Consider the following 18,233-nt stretch of genomic DNA (forward strand, 5'->3'; position numbering starts at 1 on the left):
TTTGAGCTTAAAACTACATTTGAGGAGGGCAGAGCAACTTCTCCCGGAGACAATCGCATATAATACAGTGCCCTGAGGCTTCTTGCCAATATATCTAATAGTTCGCTGCTAGAACCGTACAGACAAAGTCTACACCAAGGTGTTCTACCAAATCGTTGGACACAAAGCCTCATTATCCCTGTACCTTAGCCAAATTAAAAAAAAGTTAGGCCGTTATTTTTAACTTGCATGTGCAAGGTCCTTGAGAGGACTGTTCCCCAAATTACAGGTAATACTCTTTTCATTCTGTTGGAGGGAGCTGAGGTGTAGTCACCAAATATAAGCAAGCTTGAAGTGAATAGCCAACAGTACAATTTCCACAGTTAAGAATGTAGCACTCGGCATATGCAGTTCTAATCGACCCTAAGACACTACAGCTTCGACACAGCAGACAGCAGACTACGATCCCATTGAGCTACAACGCTCTCGCTCCCCATCGAGCATAAACACTCACGATTCCCCATCAAGCCGCTACGAGAAGACAAGATTAAAGTGTTCAGTGAGGATCCACAAGGTCTTCTCTCAGTACTCTTTATTTTCTTCTCCGTGGCTATGGGTCCCTACATTTGCACCAGAGGTGGTACCCCTTTTAGGTTTTTATTTATTTATATATACAAGGGTTCTTACATTCTTGTACAGCCACTAGCACACGTTTCGCATTTCGGGCAAGTCCTTAATCCTATGTTCTCCGGAATACGACTTCGCGTACCCATTTCACTGTTGGGTAAAACAAGAGGCTAAACAGCCTCTTTGGGTAAAAAGAGGCTATAGTTATAGTTATGATTGAGTGAGTTAGGATTAGCTACAGATATAAGGACTGACACCCAGTAAATCCTCGATACGAACCCAGGACAAAGCGTTCGCGAAACGCCAGGCGAGTGTCTTACCATTACACAATTAATACAAATACCTGGGAATCTTCCGTCTTTTTTTACTCTCATGTCTCTATTAACTGAGAATACAGAAACAAAATGTTATCGCAATTATTTTACACTGAAAGAATGAGAGAATGTGTGGTGGGTGATGGGTTTTATACTGGGGATGGCTGGCCAGCGACGTGTAAACATTTATACTCGAGGTGGCTGGGTGGTTGTTGAGGGTTGCGGCACTTGTGATTGGTGGACCCCGTCTCTGGTACTCATGACATTCTCGCACCCATGTCAACCAATAAAGGAACGTACAAGTTTAAGCCGCTGGTTTTCCATCCAGTGAGGCCTCGGGGAAACCTCAAGGATGGTAAGTGAGCCACGAGTAGATGTCACAAGCTACTCGCAACGTTTTACATAACCTCGGAGAAAGTTTAGAAACCACATGCTGGGTGTGGATTGATTTGCTGCTATCTGGCCTTAGGCCGGCACCTGATACATATGGTTAATTGTGGCACTAGATAATAAATTTATCAAAGAACAGTGTTTTCAAATTTAATAATGAGTAATAAAGGTTTACCAATTAAAGATGTAAGCCATCAAGAGTGCAACTGAATGTGTATTGTGCCATACTTCTTTGGAGAGTTCCATATCCAAGAGTTCGGTGTGCTTTTTTAATAGTTTAGAATCTTCCTAATAATACACCTTTATATAAGCTAAGGATTGTGAAACTATTGTATATGTCAATTAAGTGCTGGAGTTTAGTTTTTTTTTAGATTCAGCTACTCTGAACAAAAAGTTCCAAGTAGCACGGGTTATGGCGAGCCCGTAGTGGACTTGCCTGACACAGGCTGTAACTGCTCTGCTGGAGTTCTGGGATGCAGGATAATCTGGAAACTTGCTCTGCTTGTGCAATGCTGATTTATTAATACTACTTTATATTGCATTCAAAGAGTGTGCTAGTCTCTGGTGTGCCCCAATCTGAACTACTGTATCAAAGCATGGAGATTTTGCCTTCTGAAGGACATATTTGCATAGGAGAAGTTAAACACTGACAAAAATCATCCCATAACAAAGTCAACACTCATACCAGGAACAGATGAGGGCCTCAAGGCTTAAAACATTACAAACCAGCCATAACAGGCCTGATCTCATTGCGATCTTTTAAAGTATTGAATAATTTTGATATTAATCCAAATAATAAAGGTCATGTGTAACATATAAAAGGCAATGGCTCCAAGCTCAACAAACCACAATGTAGGACACAAAACAGGAGATGCTTTTTCACTCAGTGTTCTTCACCTCTCCTCTTTCCCAACGATGTGGTTGCTTAGGTTGTTTCAGTGGTGAATTTCTTGTGCCATCTGTTTGATTAGGTGTTGTTTGCTAAGGGTTCTGTCCCCTTTTGGAGACAGTGGTCAGGTGGGGACCTCACCTATTGTTGGTCGAGGTAGGTCCTTGGGTGGGTCAGGTTTCCAGGCTGTTGCACTACCTAAGGAGACCTCATATTTTGTTAAATGTTGCAATTATGCCTGACAGAGGTCTGGTTTCACTCATGGCTTGAATCAGCCCTTTTGCTGTTTACTCCTTTGCTGCCATCATGGAGGGGTTGTCTGACTCATTTTGCAAGCTCCTGGTTCCAGGATTTGTGGGCATTATGGGTAGTTTCCACAGGTCTTCAGTGGAGCTGGTTGGTCCCTGCCTTATATTTTGGGTTGGGTTTGTTGGGTCAGAATTTCTCCCCAGCATTGTGTCTGGTGATTGTGGATTGGCTAGCATTGGGCATGATTGAGCTGACTTAGTCCCTTCTGTGGGTGTTCCAGCTGTTCCTGGTCCCAGTGTTAGATTCGGCAGACCTACTGTACATCCTCGATCTTTTGGGGGCTAAATGGTTTCATCTCCTGCTCGATCTTCCACATGGCCACCTTGGCCCATGTGGAATCCACCACAGGTGACAGTCCATCACCTGAAGAAAAAAGCCTTCAGAAAGGCAGTGCAGCTTTACAGACAACTGGAAGGTTTACAGAAAATGAAACCTTGAAAAATGAACAAACTACCACCACAAACAAGTCATAGGAAACAAGGGATTCACTCAAACAGGCTCAAAACTTGTTTTGAGTTAAAACACCAATTAAAAGACCGATTAGCACCACCAGGTAGTCTGGCCCTGACTCCCGGCCATCTCTGTCACTTCTGGACCTGATGAACAAACCCACGAGGAACTGGCGAACCTGTTGGGTGGGAGGGAGGCAGGAAGCCACTGGGGCTCCTCCAGAAATTTAATTTCATTTTATGCTGGGAGTCTAGTGGGAGTTCCTTGTAGCTCCCTGAAGTTAATCTAAACACAGAGAACAAGAAGGGATTTAGAGCAGGAAGGAGGAAAGACAGCAGGCACTTTAGACGAAGAAGAAAAACCAGGTTAGGTGATATGGCCCACAGCCACACACGACCGACTGACCCTAGGAACAATAACTGGGCTGACAGAAGGGAAAACTGTGAACCAAGGTGAGGAATGAAACCCCAAAACATGGTGTATGGGAAATTTTCCCACCTACATACATAAATTATTGTACATTAGTTTAAAAATACTTTATAGCTATTAAGATTCGTCTTGAGCTGTTAAGTTCAGATCTTAATTGTAATTTATTAATACATATAATCAAATAATTATGAGAATTTCCTCTGTTGATACCTTATTCTGATAAATTAATGAGCTGATGAAATCTTTGGGACATTGGTACATTCCACATCATCAATGAAAGTTAACAACTAAACTAATAAATTTAGCTCTCAATTAAATAACTATAGTACAGTTTATAGTTTTGTTGCTAAATACTGTTTAAAATACCCGTTAGTATATTTAGTTAGTCCCCATTACTGTAGTTTGTAAAAACTAAATAATACAATCCTGAGTGGATTTAACTTAAAATCACCTCTTTCCCAAATTAAACCAAATATCCACACTTGCATGAATGCTAATGGGGAAGGATATGCCATAATACTTGGTGAGGACAGGAGAGCACATCAGACATGGATGGTAGCTGCCGCGTATTGTTTCACTATTTCGATCATGAACAACGTGGTTTACATCTTCTGTTACCAGAATTTGTCCCATCAACCCCTGAGGAGTTTGCAGTTTTGTTAGGTTTCATAAGTTGGGTACATCTTATAAAAAATTAACTTTCATAAGTTACACAATACACACACAAATCACAATAGTGTGATGCATCAAATGAACAACTCCATAAGGGCCGTGATGAGGGTTCGAAAAGTCGACTAAGGCAGTGTCTTATTTTGGCCAATTTTATAAGTTACAATGTGATCCCAGTTATACTGCTTACCCATCACAAAAAATAAGTAAACAAGTGAACAGTTTAACCTAAATAATTTATTTTGAATACATATTACATACTCTTATTACTCTTCCTAAGATACATCTTGCCAGCAGGTTTAACTGATCACAACAAGGAGTAGCCAGCCGTCATGAGAGTAAATTGGCGTCACAAGGCTAGGCGTAGCCAGTAGACACAAGGCAACTCCAGCTAGATGATGACGACGCCACTTTAGACACGGGACCATTGTTCTACTAAACAATTAAGCTGTTGATGTACAGTAGTTTAAATTAACCAATGGATAGAGCAGAAAATAATTAAGTTAATTTAAGAAAAATAAATACTGATAATAAATTTACATTTAATAAATATTCAATTCTGTTCTATCCCAATTAATACTAACACTACAATCCCCAACTGTGGTTTTATGTGGAATTACACCTATAATATACAGTCCATTAACTAACATTCAATACACAGTCCGCTATCAAACGGTAAATAAATAAATAAATAATTTACTTTACCACATACTCCCACACATGGTCAAGGGGACCAGGATGACTCAGGAGGAGCATTAGCAGGCCAGAGGTGGAAGAATGCACAAGACAACTTGGGGAATGGCACTGCAGAGGTGTTGACAGTAAACCCGAGCAACAGTGGCTCCACCAAAGTCAAATGACAAGAGAAGACAGTATTCGGTATAAGAGCTCGATCAAGAAATGACCAAGACAAAAAAGAAAGAATAGAGCTCGTACTGTCAACATGAAGAAGAACTCTGGCGAAAGACCAACAAAACTGCCACCTGCACACCATACAAATGGCAATAGAGATGCATCAGAAACTCCAGGTGGTTAGAGCAAAGGATAAGGTCAAACCAGTGAAGTACACTGCTGGGCCAATCTGCTGAAAGAGGTGGAGGTGCCCAGGTTCAAACACTGGGCTAAAAGGCTCAGAAACCAAGGCTGGGCCAGCCACCATAGAACAAGAAAGATCACCCTCCCTAAGAATGACTCCAGACTAGCCAACACCAGGAAGCAACACTGAACCGAGAGAAAAAGGAAAACGCACCTCCACCATGACCACCAGTCAAAAACCATTCACAGTGAGAGACTTGCGACTGGGAACAGAGGCATGGAGGAAGGAAGGTTCAATTCCACACCTATGCAAAGAAGTCCACCTAGAGGAGTCTAAAAGTCCTGCAAGGCCAATGGAAGGATGCATTGTCAACAGTCCACTCCATGTAGACGGTCTGAAAGCAAGACAACCAATCCTTAAGGACATTTGACACACTCCATATGTGAAACATGTAAAGAACCAAACCCCGAGAATCCAGAAAGCAAGCCACACACAGTGGTCAGATCCACAGGGTGACCAAAGTGACCCCCCTCACTCTTCAGGTAGTGAACCACCAAGGAGCAATCAGTGAAACTGGAGTGTGGAGCCCAGAGGACACCGAATCCATCTCAAGGCATGCCACTTGGCCACAAACTCAAGCACAGTGCTGTGTTCCTGAAGGAATAAACCCCGCCACCGACCCTAGGCAGCCAGACGTTGGTCACAAAGGCCCACCCCAGAGACAAGGAACTCGTAAACACATCTAATAACGGAGAAGTGTGGCGCCACAGAAAGAAACCCTGAAAAACCTGAAGGGGAAGTTGGCGATGAACCTGGCAAGCTGGGAAAGAACAAGATCCCTGTCCATCTGACACACGGACTGACTGGGGAAAGCCACATCAGCCAGTCGTCAAGGTTGGACAATACAAGAACTAACAAATGCAGCCGGGCCACACTGACCTGTACTAGGTTGGTAAACATGCAAGGGGTCAGGTCCAAACCAAAAGGAAGAACCCTGAAGCAGTAAACACTATGCTCCATGACAAAACCAAACTATCCCCTGAACCCTGGATGAATAGGGACATCCAATCTCCAGCCAGGTTCACCTGCTATTACAGGTGGTTTAGTTCTTTGTGCCTCTGTGAGGAGGGGGGCTAGGGTCTGGTTCTTATCCCCATTAGGCCAAAAGGAACTATCCACAGGTGATGTGACCTTTTAGCGTGAAGCAATCTTGGGAAGATAACTTCAGGAAGCTAACGAGGCTCCTCCAGAAAATGGTATTTCATTACATTCAATGCTGGTTTTTTAAATTCAGTTACATGTTCTGCTTTGAATGAGGAATAGTTCCCTACTGTATTTACTATTAATAGTACAGTATAAATTCAGTGCATGTTACAGTATAAGTATGTACATGTTAATATGATCACTACTCTTATGTGAGGAAGTTGCACAAAGGCTTCGTAACATTATTTTAGAATTTCTAATTAATAACTTTAAAATTATTTGGGAAGGGTATAGAAGATAACCATGATGACTTGATTTGCCTAACACTGTGTCTACCTGACAGGGACGCCATTACCAATGCCAAGAAGTGGCCACCGCATTGTTTGCCATGGGCTGTCTTTCTATTCATTTGGTGGCTACAATCCCAAGATATCCACAAACGAGTACTTAGATGACACCTGGCAAAGAACTCATCCATTATTCCAAGAGGTTAGCACAGGCTTAATTAATTCGTAATTTTTAGTACAGTATTGTATCGATTGAATTCAATATATTCATTATAGTATAGGTGCTGTACTTCAAAATGTATGGGTACTGTGCTTCAAAATGTATGGGTACTGTGCTTCAAAATGTATGGATACTGTGCTTCAAAATGTATGGGTACTGTGCTTCAAAATGTATGGGTACTGTGCTTCAAAATGTATGGGTACTGTGCATCAAAATGAGAGTACAGCAATGTATGTTTATTTTATTTTAAATATTGTTACCTATTAAAATACAGGTGTATAATGTATTGTGTGCAAAGATATTTTTAATGGGAATTGCGCTAAAAACCAGTTGGGAATAATTTAGCCAAAATTTTTGTGATTGCACTGTATTCTATGCTGTATGAATTATTTTGATATGTTTTTTAATTTTTACAGCTTTGGCAATTCAATACTGTGAGTAGCACATGGACAAGAATTGAGGGTACAGGCAGAATGCCTGAAGAATTAGCATCTCATTCAGCTGTCCAGCTTGGGCCTAACATGCTCGTGTTTGGAGGAACAGCTATGCCATTTGGGGATTCTTCTTCAGATTCGGTATGGAGAATACTTGTGATTTGCATTTCAAGAAATTTCATAATTTTCTAATACTTCTCTCTATCTTGGTTAATGCTTTTCTCTATTCTCTCTCTCACCCTTCACCTTAATTTTCCCACCAGCTTCCCTCAGAGAAGGTGGCTATAATTGGAAAATCTCCAGATAAAATCCATATATAATTCCAGGTAGCCCTATCTAAGGATACGTTTCCATTTTTTCTGTACCCCTTTAAACCTCATGAGAATGTCTCTCTTGAGGGTTAAAGAATGATTTATTCCTCGCATATTCTTTCCAGAATGATGTTTACCTAGGAGTTATTGTAATCCTGTGTTTAAGCTTACCATATTCTCCTTGAATTTAAATTTTTCCATCAGCCATTCTCTTTGTATGTACAAATCATAAGGCATTTCTCCAAATTTGCTTCACTACCTCATACATTTTATTTTTCCCTTTACAATCTCATACCTTCCATGTAAATCTCATATTATTTATTCTTGCCTATTTACATTTAATACATGCAGTTCTTAAATCAAATAATTTGGTTACCAATATTTCACATCGAAAATTGTCTGTCGCATTTCATGTTAATGTTTTGGGTACTGTAGGTCAGGGTCACCAACACTATGCCTTAGTGTAATCTTTTACAGTACACTGTACATACATTATCATTATTGTTCCCAGCTTTCATGGGGTGGGGAGGCATCAGTCAGGTAAAAAAAAAAAGTCATAATTGGGAAAAAGAAGTTTACAGTTCAGTATAGATATTAAATAATAAATCATTAATACATCACTAGTCAATTTATTATACCATTCACAATACTATATAAAGCATCCAGGATAAGCAAGAACTACTACACTGGCAGTCATTTACAGCATCAGTCTATTGCTTTAGATATACTCCTTGTGCTCCTTGTAAATTATCATGCAGTGCATTATTGTATATGCAAATATATTTTTCTTTACATATAATTTAAAATATAAGGATATTCTGCATTAAAAATGTCCCTACTTGTGTTAAACTTCTTCAGTGTGGATTAATCATAAAGTATACCAGCTATCATTTCTTTTCAGTTGTACATGTGTCACCTACCTACTGGTAAATGGCAGAAAGTGGTCACACACGGGAAAAAGCCTGAGCCTATGTATGGGCAGGTAGGTTTTCTGCATGCTACAGTGTTGATTGTTTTGCACCATGTGTAACATAGGGAGCCGGTCGGCTAAGCAGACAGCACGCTGGACTTGTGATCCTGTGGTCCCGGGTTCGATCCCGGGCGCCGGCGAGAAACAATGGGCAGAGTTTCTTTCACCCTATGCCCCCTGTTACCTAGCAGTAAAATAGGTACCTGGGTGTTAGTCAGCTGTCACGGGCTGCTTCCTGGGGGTGGAGGCCTGGTCGAGGACCGGGTCGTGGGGACACTAAAGCCCCGAAATCATCTCAAGATAACCTCAAGATATCAGCCAGTGCTAGGATGATTTATTTTTGTCACTTGAAGGGAATTCTATTCTTTATATATATAATTCATAGGCAAACAAATTATGAATATTAACATAATACAGTAGTTGAATTGTTTACATTTTTAAAAGAAAAGAGATGCTTCTAATCATATGCTAAAACAAAAAGTATAATTGATTCAATTTTTTATTTTAACCCTAATGCAATAGGGCTGACCTTCTGTTATATTGATAATGGCAACATCTTTAACCTTCTGGAAAAGTAAAGGCTAGAAAATATTTGAGAATTTAGTTCTCTTCCCTATGCAAGTGCTGGATGGTGTGGAGGAGGAGGCCTGCAGTGTTGTACATCCGTTGTTACTAGGGGGAGTTACTGTAACTACACAGGTAATTATGCACACAATGGCAGAGAAAGATTGGTACATTCCAATACTCACTCCACAAAATAATGGCCTAGCAAGAACAAAGTTATATCACAATAAATCCAGTAATGACTGGCTACCTGGATGTTGAGTCTGTAAATGAGGATCCAAAGACTGGTCTCAATACTGACTCAAGTCCAGTGGGATATTAAATCACAGATCCTTAAATTGGGTGGATACTGGTACTCCCTAACATCAATGTGTTTCTGCAGGCCCATTTGAAAAGTTTTCAGTGGTGCCATTGCCAGAATGTCATCCTGCCTGACTGCATGATTCTGTCTTGCAGACTGTTGATCTTATCTAAGGAAATATCAATAATATGCTTAGAAAGGAGTTTTTCATATCATGATTATTTATTTTTATTCTTTTTCAGGCTGTGTGTCTTAGTGACGATAAGTTATATGTAGTGGGTGGGACCACTGGCTTTCAGTACAGCATTGATGTTCACTGCTTAGACCTTAACCAAAGAATGTGGGAGCACCTCTCTCCACATGCAGCAAGCCCTAATGCCAGTCCAGAGGAGAGGTGAGGTGTTAACAAACTATAAGGTGTAGTTTTATTTCAATCATTTGGCACAAATTTTTCAATGTTAGGCTGCTATTTTATTTTGTTGATCAAAACAGATTCTTTGCTTGGGAAAACTCTTGGGTTAAATGAGTAAGTGTTCTATAGATTGTAAAAGTTACAAAAGTTAAAAATGTAAGGTAAGACATGATTATATTCTTCTTCTTTCAGTGCTCTACCAGTATATTATTCTTTCAGTACTCTACCAGCATACCCTTCTTCCTGTATTGTTCTCTCTCCATCTTAGCTTCATCCTCTTACTACCAGCATTAAATTCATCAGCTTGAGGTTCAAGTGTAACAGTCACTTTATCATCAAAGTGCTGCACTTCATAAAGTAAAAAAATCAACTTGTTTGGTCATTTATCACTTTAAGGTGGTTATAATTTTATTGCTCTTGAAATACTGCTTTTTACTTTGAATGAAAATGTCTTCGTGGGCAGGACTGTACTTGTACCTTTGCATTAGGGTTGGCTATTTTATCTTTTATGCAGGTATCGTCATGAAATTGTAGAGCATGCAGGAGCACTATATGTGTTTGGTGGTGGAAGGTCAGATGCTGCGTGTGACCTGACTTGCCTGCCAACTTTCATGCTATCAGAGCGGGTGTGGATGAACACTCGGACGCGACCTGATGTTCGTAGTGGCACGTACCCTCAGGCTAGAAGATGCCACATAGCCAGTAGATTAAATAATTGTAAGTACGTTTTTCTTGCTGTGGCTGCATTGCTTTAATATTTAATTAGCAGAGAGTAAGTCACAATAATGTGGCTTAAAAATAACCTCAATCTACACATGAAATTAAAGTGATGACATTTTGGTCTGTCACAGCCCTTATCACATACAAGAATTGGAGGAGCACACCAAAATATTATGCAGAGAGAGTGCACAAATGTCACTTATTATTATTATATATTTTTATAAGTGTGGGTATGTTGCAATTGACTAATGGTGGGAAATTTAAATAAATTTGATTTAGTATATCAAATGCCCCAAAATAACATTTACTGATCAGAAATATCATGCACAGATCTTACTACAGGTAGAGTAATACAAATTGTCATACACAACTTTATATTCTTAAAGATATTTAATATTTTATAAAAAAAAATATTTTCTTTTCATCTTGCACAAATTAAATATCACTTTCCCAACATGTCTATTCTCTGGGTTACAGGCCCTGTTCTGCCTAGAGTTTGGTTCATCTTTTCCTCTGCAGTGCATGATTTCCCACCCTTCCTGAAGTCAACATCAATCTTAACTCTTATGTTTTTCAAGCATGGTACGATCTAAAGGGGATTCTTTAGGAACTTAGACTATATATCTGGATAATCATCCGTGTGCTGCAGGGTATATGCTGATCTTTGCATATTAAGTTTTATGAGCTTCCCTATTGGTGCCTGTAATAGGGACAGGCGGCAGTAGTCCAAAGTTAGGGTTTCTGAATCTCCTCTGAAATCCAGTACAAGTTATCAGGCTTGTCATTAGTTATCTTCTCTCAGTTGTGAACATTATGTCATTCTATACTTTGCTATTCAATGGGAGAGGCCTTGTGCTATCTGAATATGTTTGTCTCATATTGTTTGTTTCTGATAGAACACCTGAAGTTTGGTGTTTGACCTTGACCATTCATTCCTTCTCTTTATTCAGTTTGAGTAGAGCCTTTTTTAAACACTTTTCTCCTTTGCCAGAGCCTGCCTGGTTTCTCACTATTGCTTTAATTTTGGGTCTTTCCATTAGGTTAGCAGGCTTTATGGCTTGTTTCAGAGTCAGGGGTTTTAGATGGAAGGATATACACGCTAGAATTGTGTATGTAGATGGTTTGCAGATGAGAGTATGACACACTTATTGTGGTGTCCTCAAATAGAGCAATCTACATGAACGTGACATATTGAGAGTACGTTCATAGTGCACAGTTTTCACATAATGACTGTGTGAAGCCTTCAATTGACCCGCAGTAAGGGCCCAGCTGTCGTGGACAGTGCAGGAAAGGCGTTCCCGAAGGTTGTCAGCCCCTGTTACAGGTTTTCGGCCTTGGCATTCATCAACTTTGAAATAGCCATAGAGGTGACGTGCTGACCCTTCTGTATGATGGATGCCCATCCTGACTGATGTATTGGATCAGGATGTATTGGACATCTACATTTTTGTAGATGTCTTTAGTTGGAAGGATACATTTTTCACCTCCATCCCAACCCTGGCTTTCTTGCCAAAAAATGTATCATCTTTTTTGTTCAGGCTTGGCTCTTGCACCCTTGAATGCATCATACACTCTGCTTGATGCTTTTTTTGTGTGTTATTTACTGAACCTTGTCATGTACTAGTCCATTTCTCAATCAAAGAATAACTCTTACCTTCACCAAGGCTTGCATCTCCCAGCTGGTGCAGTGGTTAGTCAGATTAAACCAACTTTGGGCAAATCCCTGGCCACATGATCTCTACAGATATGCTGAATTGGTAGCATTCTTCTCTGCAATGTCTAATAAGAGAGATTTGAGCTGGGCTGAGTAAAGTCCATTCACATCACACACTAAGACTTAAGGCAGTACACTGCTCGCACCGAGCTTTTTTGGTGCTGATGGCTGTGTCTGTGTCAAACAACACTTCCACCTTTCAGTACCTCCAGCTGGTCAATGTCACTAGCCTGTTTCTGGTATAATTCTGCAGCCAGGGTGAGTTTTTCTTCTATTTTGCTTGTTTTTCTTATGCTCAAAAATCCTTACTTGGGTAGCAGTCAAATGTAAAAAAAAAAGTTGTTTTAATAATTCTGTAAAGCTACTCTCTGAGTTGCATCATTAAAATAATAAATGAATAAGCAGTAATAAAGTGGAAAGGCTGGAAGTGTAGAAATTGAGTAGTAAAAATTCTTGACAATACTCACTTGAGCAGATAATGCAATCCTAGTATGAAAAATCTTAGTACTGGGTATGTTGAGACAGTCAACATAAAAATGAGACATTCACACAAAGCTGCCCAAGTGAACAAAGCATGGGATACAATATTACCAGGGAAAAATAAGTAGTAATGTTGAAAGGATTTTCTGCATGTAGCAGAATTGCAAGCACTGTACTGTAAGTTCTGTTTACGTAAAGCTGCAACTAATGAGCTCTTCTGGTATGTTTCAAAAAGGAAAATAAAATGCAGACATGCATTCTTATTTAATTTAATTTATAAATGAAGGAGCATGGACAAATTTATATGCCATAATACGTCTGTATGGAGCAATGGATTTTGAGCCACTTAATGAAATGCATGATTGTTTAATTTCAGATGTTTACATCCATGGCGGTTATAATGGTGTAGAAGCATTTGCAGATCTTTGGAGACTAAATTTGACAACGTTTGAGTGGCAGAAACTACCATGTAAATCACCAGTACCACTCTACTTTCATTCAGCAGCTGTAACAGAGGTAGGATTTTTTGTCTAAAGTTGGAGTAATGTGGAACTGGCTTAAGAGTGAGTGAATGCTTAACACATTTTATAGATGATAAATCACGGAAAGCACAGTACATACCACAAGTGGGGGTACTGTTGTTCATATTTTACGGAAGTATAATGGTGCTGAGTGGTGGTCGTGCTCTACATTTTTCCCCACTTTACATTTTGTTAAAGGAAGAATGGCACACAATTAACTATGTTTGTGGAATGGTATGTGATATAAGAGCAGCATGAGCAATATTCTGGTGGATTTTCTGATTACATAAGTGTTATACATGATGAGATTGAATGTTGTATGGATGTTGCTGTACCACCTAGATGAATGAGGCCAAAGCATTAAGTTTAGAAGTTGAGAGAGAGAGAAAATTAGATGATGGGTACAAATGGAGAATTGATGATTATCCTGGAGCCTAACTGTTTAGTTAGGACTAAGCCTGTGTGTGTGGCATCACACATACAGGTAAAGGAATGGAAGTGTGTTTGGTGGGACAAGGAAGAGTCAAGATTACTTGATGACAGAAAAAAATGGATTTTGTTGATGCAAACTGAAAGGGGAAAGAAACAAGAGTTTTTTATAATAATAGATATGGAAAAAAATTTGGTATTCAGAATGAACAGCAATTGAAGAACTAGGAAGAGAAATTCTTAAATTTGTCAGAAAACTGAAAGCTATTTTTGAAAAAAAAGGAAGAGTTTGCAACACACACTACAATGAAAAACCAGCATGATTATTAAATATAAACACAGGGAAATGGCAACTGACAAAGACATTAGAAGTACAGTAGATAGAGGTATGTGTTTGATATTAGTAACTGGAGTACCTATGTCAACTTTAAAGGGTTGGCTGTGGTGCCACTCTAGTGACTGGCAGGGTTGCCTGTGGTGCCACTCTAGTGACTGACAGGACTCCATTTAATATATGCAGATTTTTTTTTACCAGTGTGGACAAAGATTTATGTTTTAGTTGAAAGGTTTATAAATTTGTGAGTGAAGTCAGTTAAAAGAGAATGCTGACACAGGTAAACCTTGTGGTAGAGGAGACAGAAAGAAACTTATGGAATGGAGAAGTGTTAGGAGTGTCCGATTGGTTTAAATACTTGGGATGTGTAAATATCCAAAGAGGAATTTGTACAAGTAAAGTTGAGAGTAGAATGAAGTGGGGAAGGAAAGTGTCTGGTGCAATGAAGAACCTGGTATGACACACACAAGGCAAGGGATGCAGCTGGAAAGTTGCAGGAAATGCATTGCTGCTTACATTAATGCATGCAAGTTTGCAAGACTGTGGTGCAATATGATCATGAAGAATCAACACTTACAATTTTACAAAGGGACAAGCTTAGAAGGAAATAGTATATTGTTAGGAGAATAAATAGGGAAGAAATGAAAATGCCATGACAGTGTTGTGTACCCAAATGATTTAAACATGTTAAACGAATGGGTGATGGTAGATTGGTAGTTTATTTGTAAATTTGAGGGTAGGAAAAACAAAAGAAGGTACAAGGTAGACAGATGTGGTAAGTATACGAGGAAGCAGAGATAGTGTAAATAGTGCATGGTATATGGTAGAAATTAAGTTTGGGTGGAAGTGGTTTGTAATGGATGAAAACAGTCTTTAAAAGGTGATGGGGAGCTGCCATGGATTATTTGCTGGAGTGTTGTGGTGCTTGGGAGTCCATAAGGTTATACAATGTATGTAATATAGTTAATAGATGCCTTTTGTTTTTATCTAGCTGATATCTCCCATCTAATGAAAGTATAACAATGGGACAATGGTGATGGAAGGAATTTGGAAGGATGATTAATAGAATTAATAAAGGAAGTGAGAATATAATTAATTTTGCTGGTGTGAGAAGAATACATGATAGCAGAAAGACACTCACCAGTGTTGAATCTGAAATGTGGGAAAGCTACAAATATATATATGCAGGAATTATTAAATGTAGTTGAGAAATGGGAGTGAAATGTTTGTAGAGAATTTACCAGAAAGCATAAGAAAGTTGCACTTCACCTGCTGATTATAATATGTGAATGTGCCAGTGTATCTTTTATGTAAAAGTAGTGTTGTGTGAAATGAAATGCTCCTGTTTATGCAGCACCACCTATGCTCTGGTCGAGGACTGGGCCGCGCGGACATTGAGCCTCGAAATCATTGCAAGGTAACCACAAGGTAACCTCTCCCTAGCCATATCCATGGGTCCACCCATGCTAGCACTCCAGGCCAGTACAATCTTTGACCACCACCACCAAGAGAAGCTGCTCATGACATGAAGGAAAATTAAACTTATAAAGACCCCTTCCCTCTCTTTCAAACAGTCACTTGGGCCACTAGATACCCGCCAAACACACAATGAGACTACGACGTTGCTACAACGTTCGAACAAGTTTTAACACCTAACCAGTTATAACAACCAATATAGCAAGTTGTAACAACGTTCTAATCCGTCATAAACACGTTAAGCCAAGATGTAACAACTTTATTAGCAAGTTGTAACAAGCAGAAAATAGGGACAGCTACGATTTGTGTTTCCAGGGTAGCCAGTTATCATTTTCAATCTATGTAACTAGCACCTACCCAGAACACAGACTACCACAATGTGATGGAACTAGTTAGTGTAGCTGGGTCAGCTAAGGTGGCAAGCCCCCAACTTTTGGCCTGATTCACCCAAGTGAACTTGGCAAAACAGGAATCAAATTGTAAGACAAGGAGGCAACCGAGATGTCACTTCAAGAGGAAAGTTTCAGTCCATTCAGTGCTCTGTTTCTGACAGAGTCCTTTGATTGTTTCTTTCAGTAAAGTTTTTCCTGGGATTTTTAAAATGGATTAAACCACTATTTAAGGAGATAGGATTGGCTATCTTGACTGACTTAGCAAATTTCCTTTCCTTAAAATGAAAACCCAGCCACACAGTCTTCGAAAAGAGGTCAAGAGACTTTGTGCCTAAAACTATAAACTTTGGTGAAAATTTTCTGTTCTCTCATACTTGGATTAAAATAATGTTACCTTACCTTAAACCTCCATGTTCAAGGAGGGTTTTTGTCTAATAAACACACACAAAATTATACAAAATTACAGGTAAATGATATCAGATATTACAAAAACAGTATACAGTAGTACATGCATTACTAGTTGTTATTAATAATAATAATAATCTGTTATACATTTAAACATAAATTGGGTCTTTCATTCACCTTCATTTAAGCACTATGGCTTCATAGTAAGGTTGTCAATAATAAATCTAATAATGTTTCATATATATTTATATAAACTGGTAGCCATGATTCATATATAAAATAATGAGACAAAACTAAGACATTGTTAAACAAAATAAGTGATGATATATTTGCTTTACCTCAGGATGGATGCATGTACATGTTTGGAGGAGTGAAAAATCTCGAGGAGAACAAGCGCACAGCGAGAGTGACCAAAGTGTGGCTAAATGTAGGAAAACTTCGTGATATCTGCTGGGAGGCGCTCTGTCACTACACTCCCAACCTGCCATGTTTACCGCCATCATCTCTTCTTCAAATGGGTATTCCTCAGTATATTGTGGAATGTTTGCAGCACCAGACCCCTGCATACGGATAGGGTGCTTGTGAAAACATATCGGCTAAGAAAATTGGTTGCACTGATGGTAAAGAGAAAGTGAGACTGCAAACATTTTATGAAGTGTAATCAGTTATTGTCAGCATGATCTTCTTCCCAACCACCATGTAATTGTATCTATATTGTGTATATATTTAATTTATCAAATCCTAAAGCTTTTTCGTTGTCATCAAGCATCCTATGCACATTAATACATAATGTGTATACAGTACTGTGTATATATGATAAATAAGTACAGTATTCTCTTATTTAGGCATTCTCTCATTGCGTTTATATTTGCAATATTATGATTTTAACCTCATCAGCTGCTTTTTCAACCAAATTATCTTGCTTGTCTCAAATTGGCCCCATGGTCTGTGTAAGACTCGAGCCTCCCGTTTTATTTTATACCGATTCCTATCCTTAACCTCATCACAGCATTTGAGAAATTCTTTACTCATATCCTCAGTCTAGGACTAGGCAGAAGTGAACAAATTTCTTTTGAATTGATAAAAATTGTGACTTGTTTATTTTGAAAATGCTTGAGAATTTGTAATATTTGAAAATTTATCTGAATTGTCTGAAAATTTAGCAGATTTTAAAATTTCCTTTTATATACGGTAGTTGATCAAACTACACACTAGAAAGTGAAGGGATGACGACGTCCCTTCACAATCGACTTGAGAATGGTCCAGGACGGACCGAAACGTCGTCGTACCTTCACTTTCTAGTGTGTGGTTTGGTCAACATATTTCAGCCACGTTATTGTGACTCCTCGTCTGCATATATGGTAGTATTTCTTTCCTGTGTGTCATATTTCTGTATCATTGTATAAGGCTTAGATACAATAAATAGCAAGATCCAGCCTATTCTTCATATGAAGCTTATAGCTATACCTTGTATGGTTGTATATATTTCAGGGTAGAAAGAGGGTTTCCTTAACTGATAACTGCGGGATCTAACTTTAGAACCTTGTATAATGTCCCGACAGATCATGCTGATCAAAATTAACAGCAGGATTAGTAACACTTGATAAATAACTTTTATCTTTATTTAATGGATAAACTGCTTTTCTTTAGTTTCCACAAGTGAAAAAAGTTATAAACTCTTGAAAAGAATGTAAATCACACCAGTAACTCAGAAAAGATACAACAGCTGACTGTAAGGAGAAAGAGGGACTGTGCAGCTATCCTCCTGTTTTGGTAGTACTGTACTTATATTAACGATGAGGACCATAGTATATATACCGACGTACAATGAAATTAGAAAGTAGAAATCTGAACTATGAGTTAGACAGACAAGAAAATTTTTTTTTACTTGTGTTGCTTTAACAAACTAAACTAATCTAACTTAACTTTCCTAGACCTAATATAGTACATGTGTGTGCTATATTAAGT

The 18,233-nt window shown here is 38.9% G+C and overlaps 1 protein-coding gene across 1 annotated transcript; it reads left to right on the plus strand.

Moving 5' to 3' along the window:
* Positions 1–1,113: 1,113 nt before the first annotated feature.
* Positions 1,114–17,719, plus strand: LOC123772558 (kelch domain-containing protein 10). Its single transcript, XM_045765801.2, has 8 exons — positions 1,114–1,275; positions 6,639–6,784; positions 7,219–7,377; positions 8,449–8,529; positions 9,625–9,776; positions 10,309–10,511; positions 13,085–13,224; positions 16,609–17,719. Exons 1-8 carry the CDS (start codon positions 1,197–1,199, stop codon positions 16,837–16,839), a joined length of 1,191 nt encoding a protein of 396 aa, XP_045621757.2. The 5' UTR covers positions 1,114–1,196; the 3' UTR covers positions 16,840–17,719.
* Positions 17,720–18,233: the final 514 nt, after the last annotated feature.

The sequence above is a fragment of the Procambarus clarkii genome, chromosome 14 (genome assembly GCF_040958095.1).
Source record: "Procambarus clarkii isolate CNS0578487 chromosome 14, FALCON_Pclarkii_2.0, whole genome shotgun sequence".
Taxonomy (NCBI): domain Eukaryota; kingdom Metazoa; phylum Arthropoda; class Malacostraca; order Decapoda; family Cambaridae; genus Procambarus; species Procambarus clarkii.

Bases quoted from the DNA above. Each gene is read 5' to 3' on its own strand.
- LOC123772558 (XM_045765801.2), top strand. From the start codon at position 1,197: ATGTCAACCAATAAAGGAACGTACAAGTTTAAGCCGCTGGTTTTCCAT. The intron at 1,276-6,638 runs GTAAGTGAGCCA...TCTACCTGACAG, and splicing joins TCGGGGAAACCTCAAGGATG to GGACGCCATTACCAATGCCA. The intron at 13,225-16,608 runs GTAGGATTTTTT...GCTTTACCTCAG, and splicing joins ATTCAGCAGCTGTAACAGAG to GATGGATGCATGTACATGTT.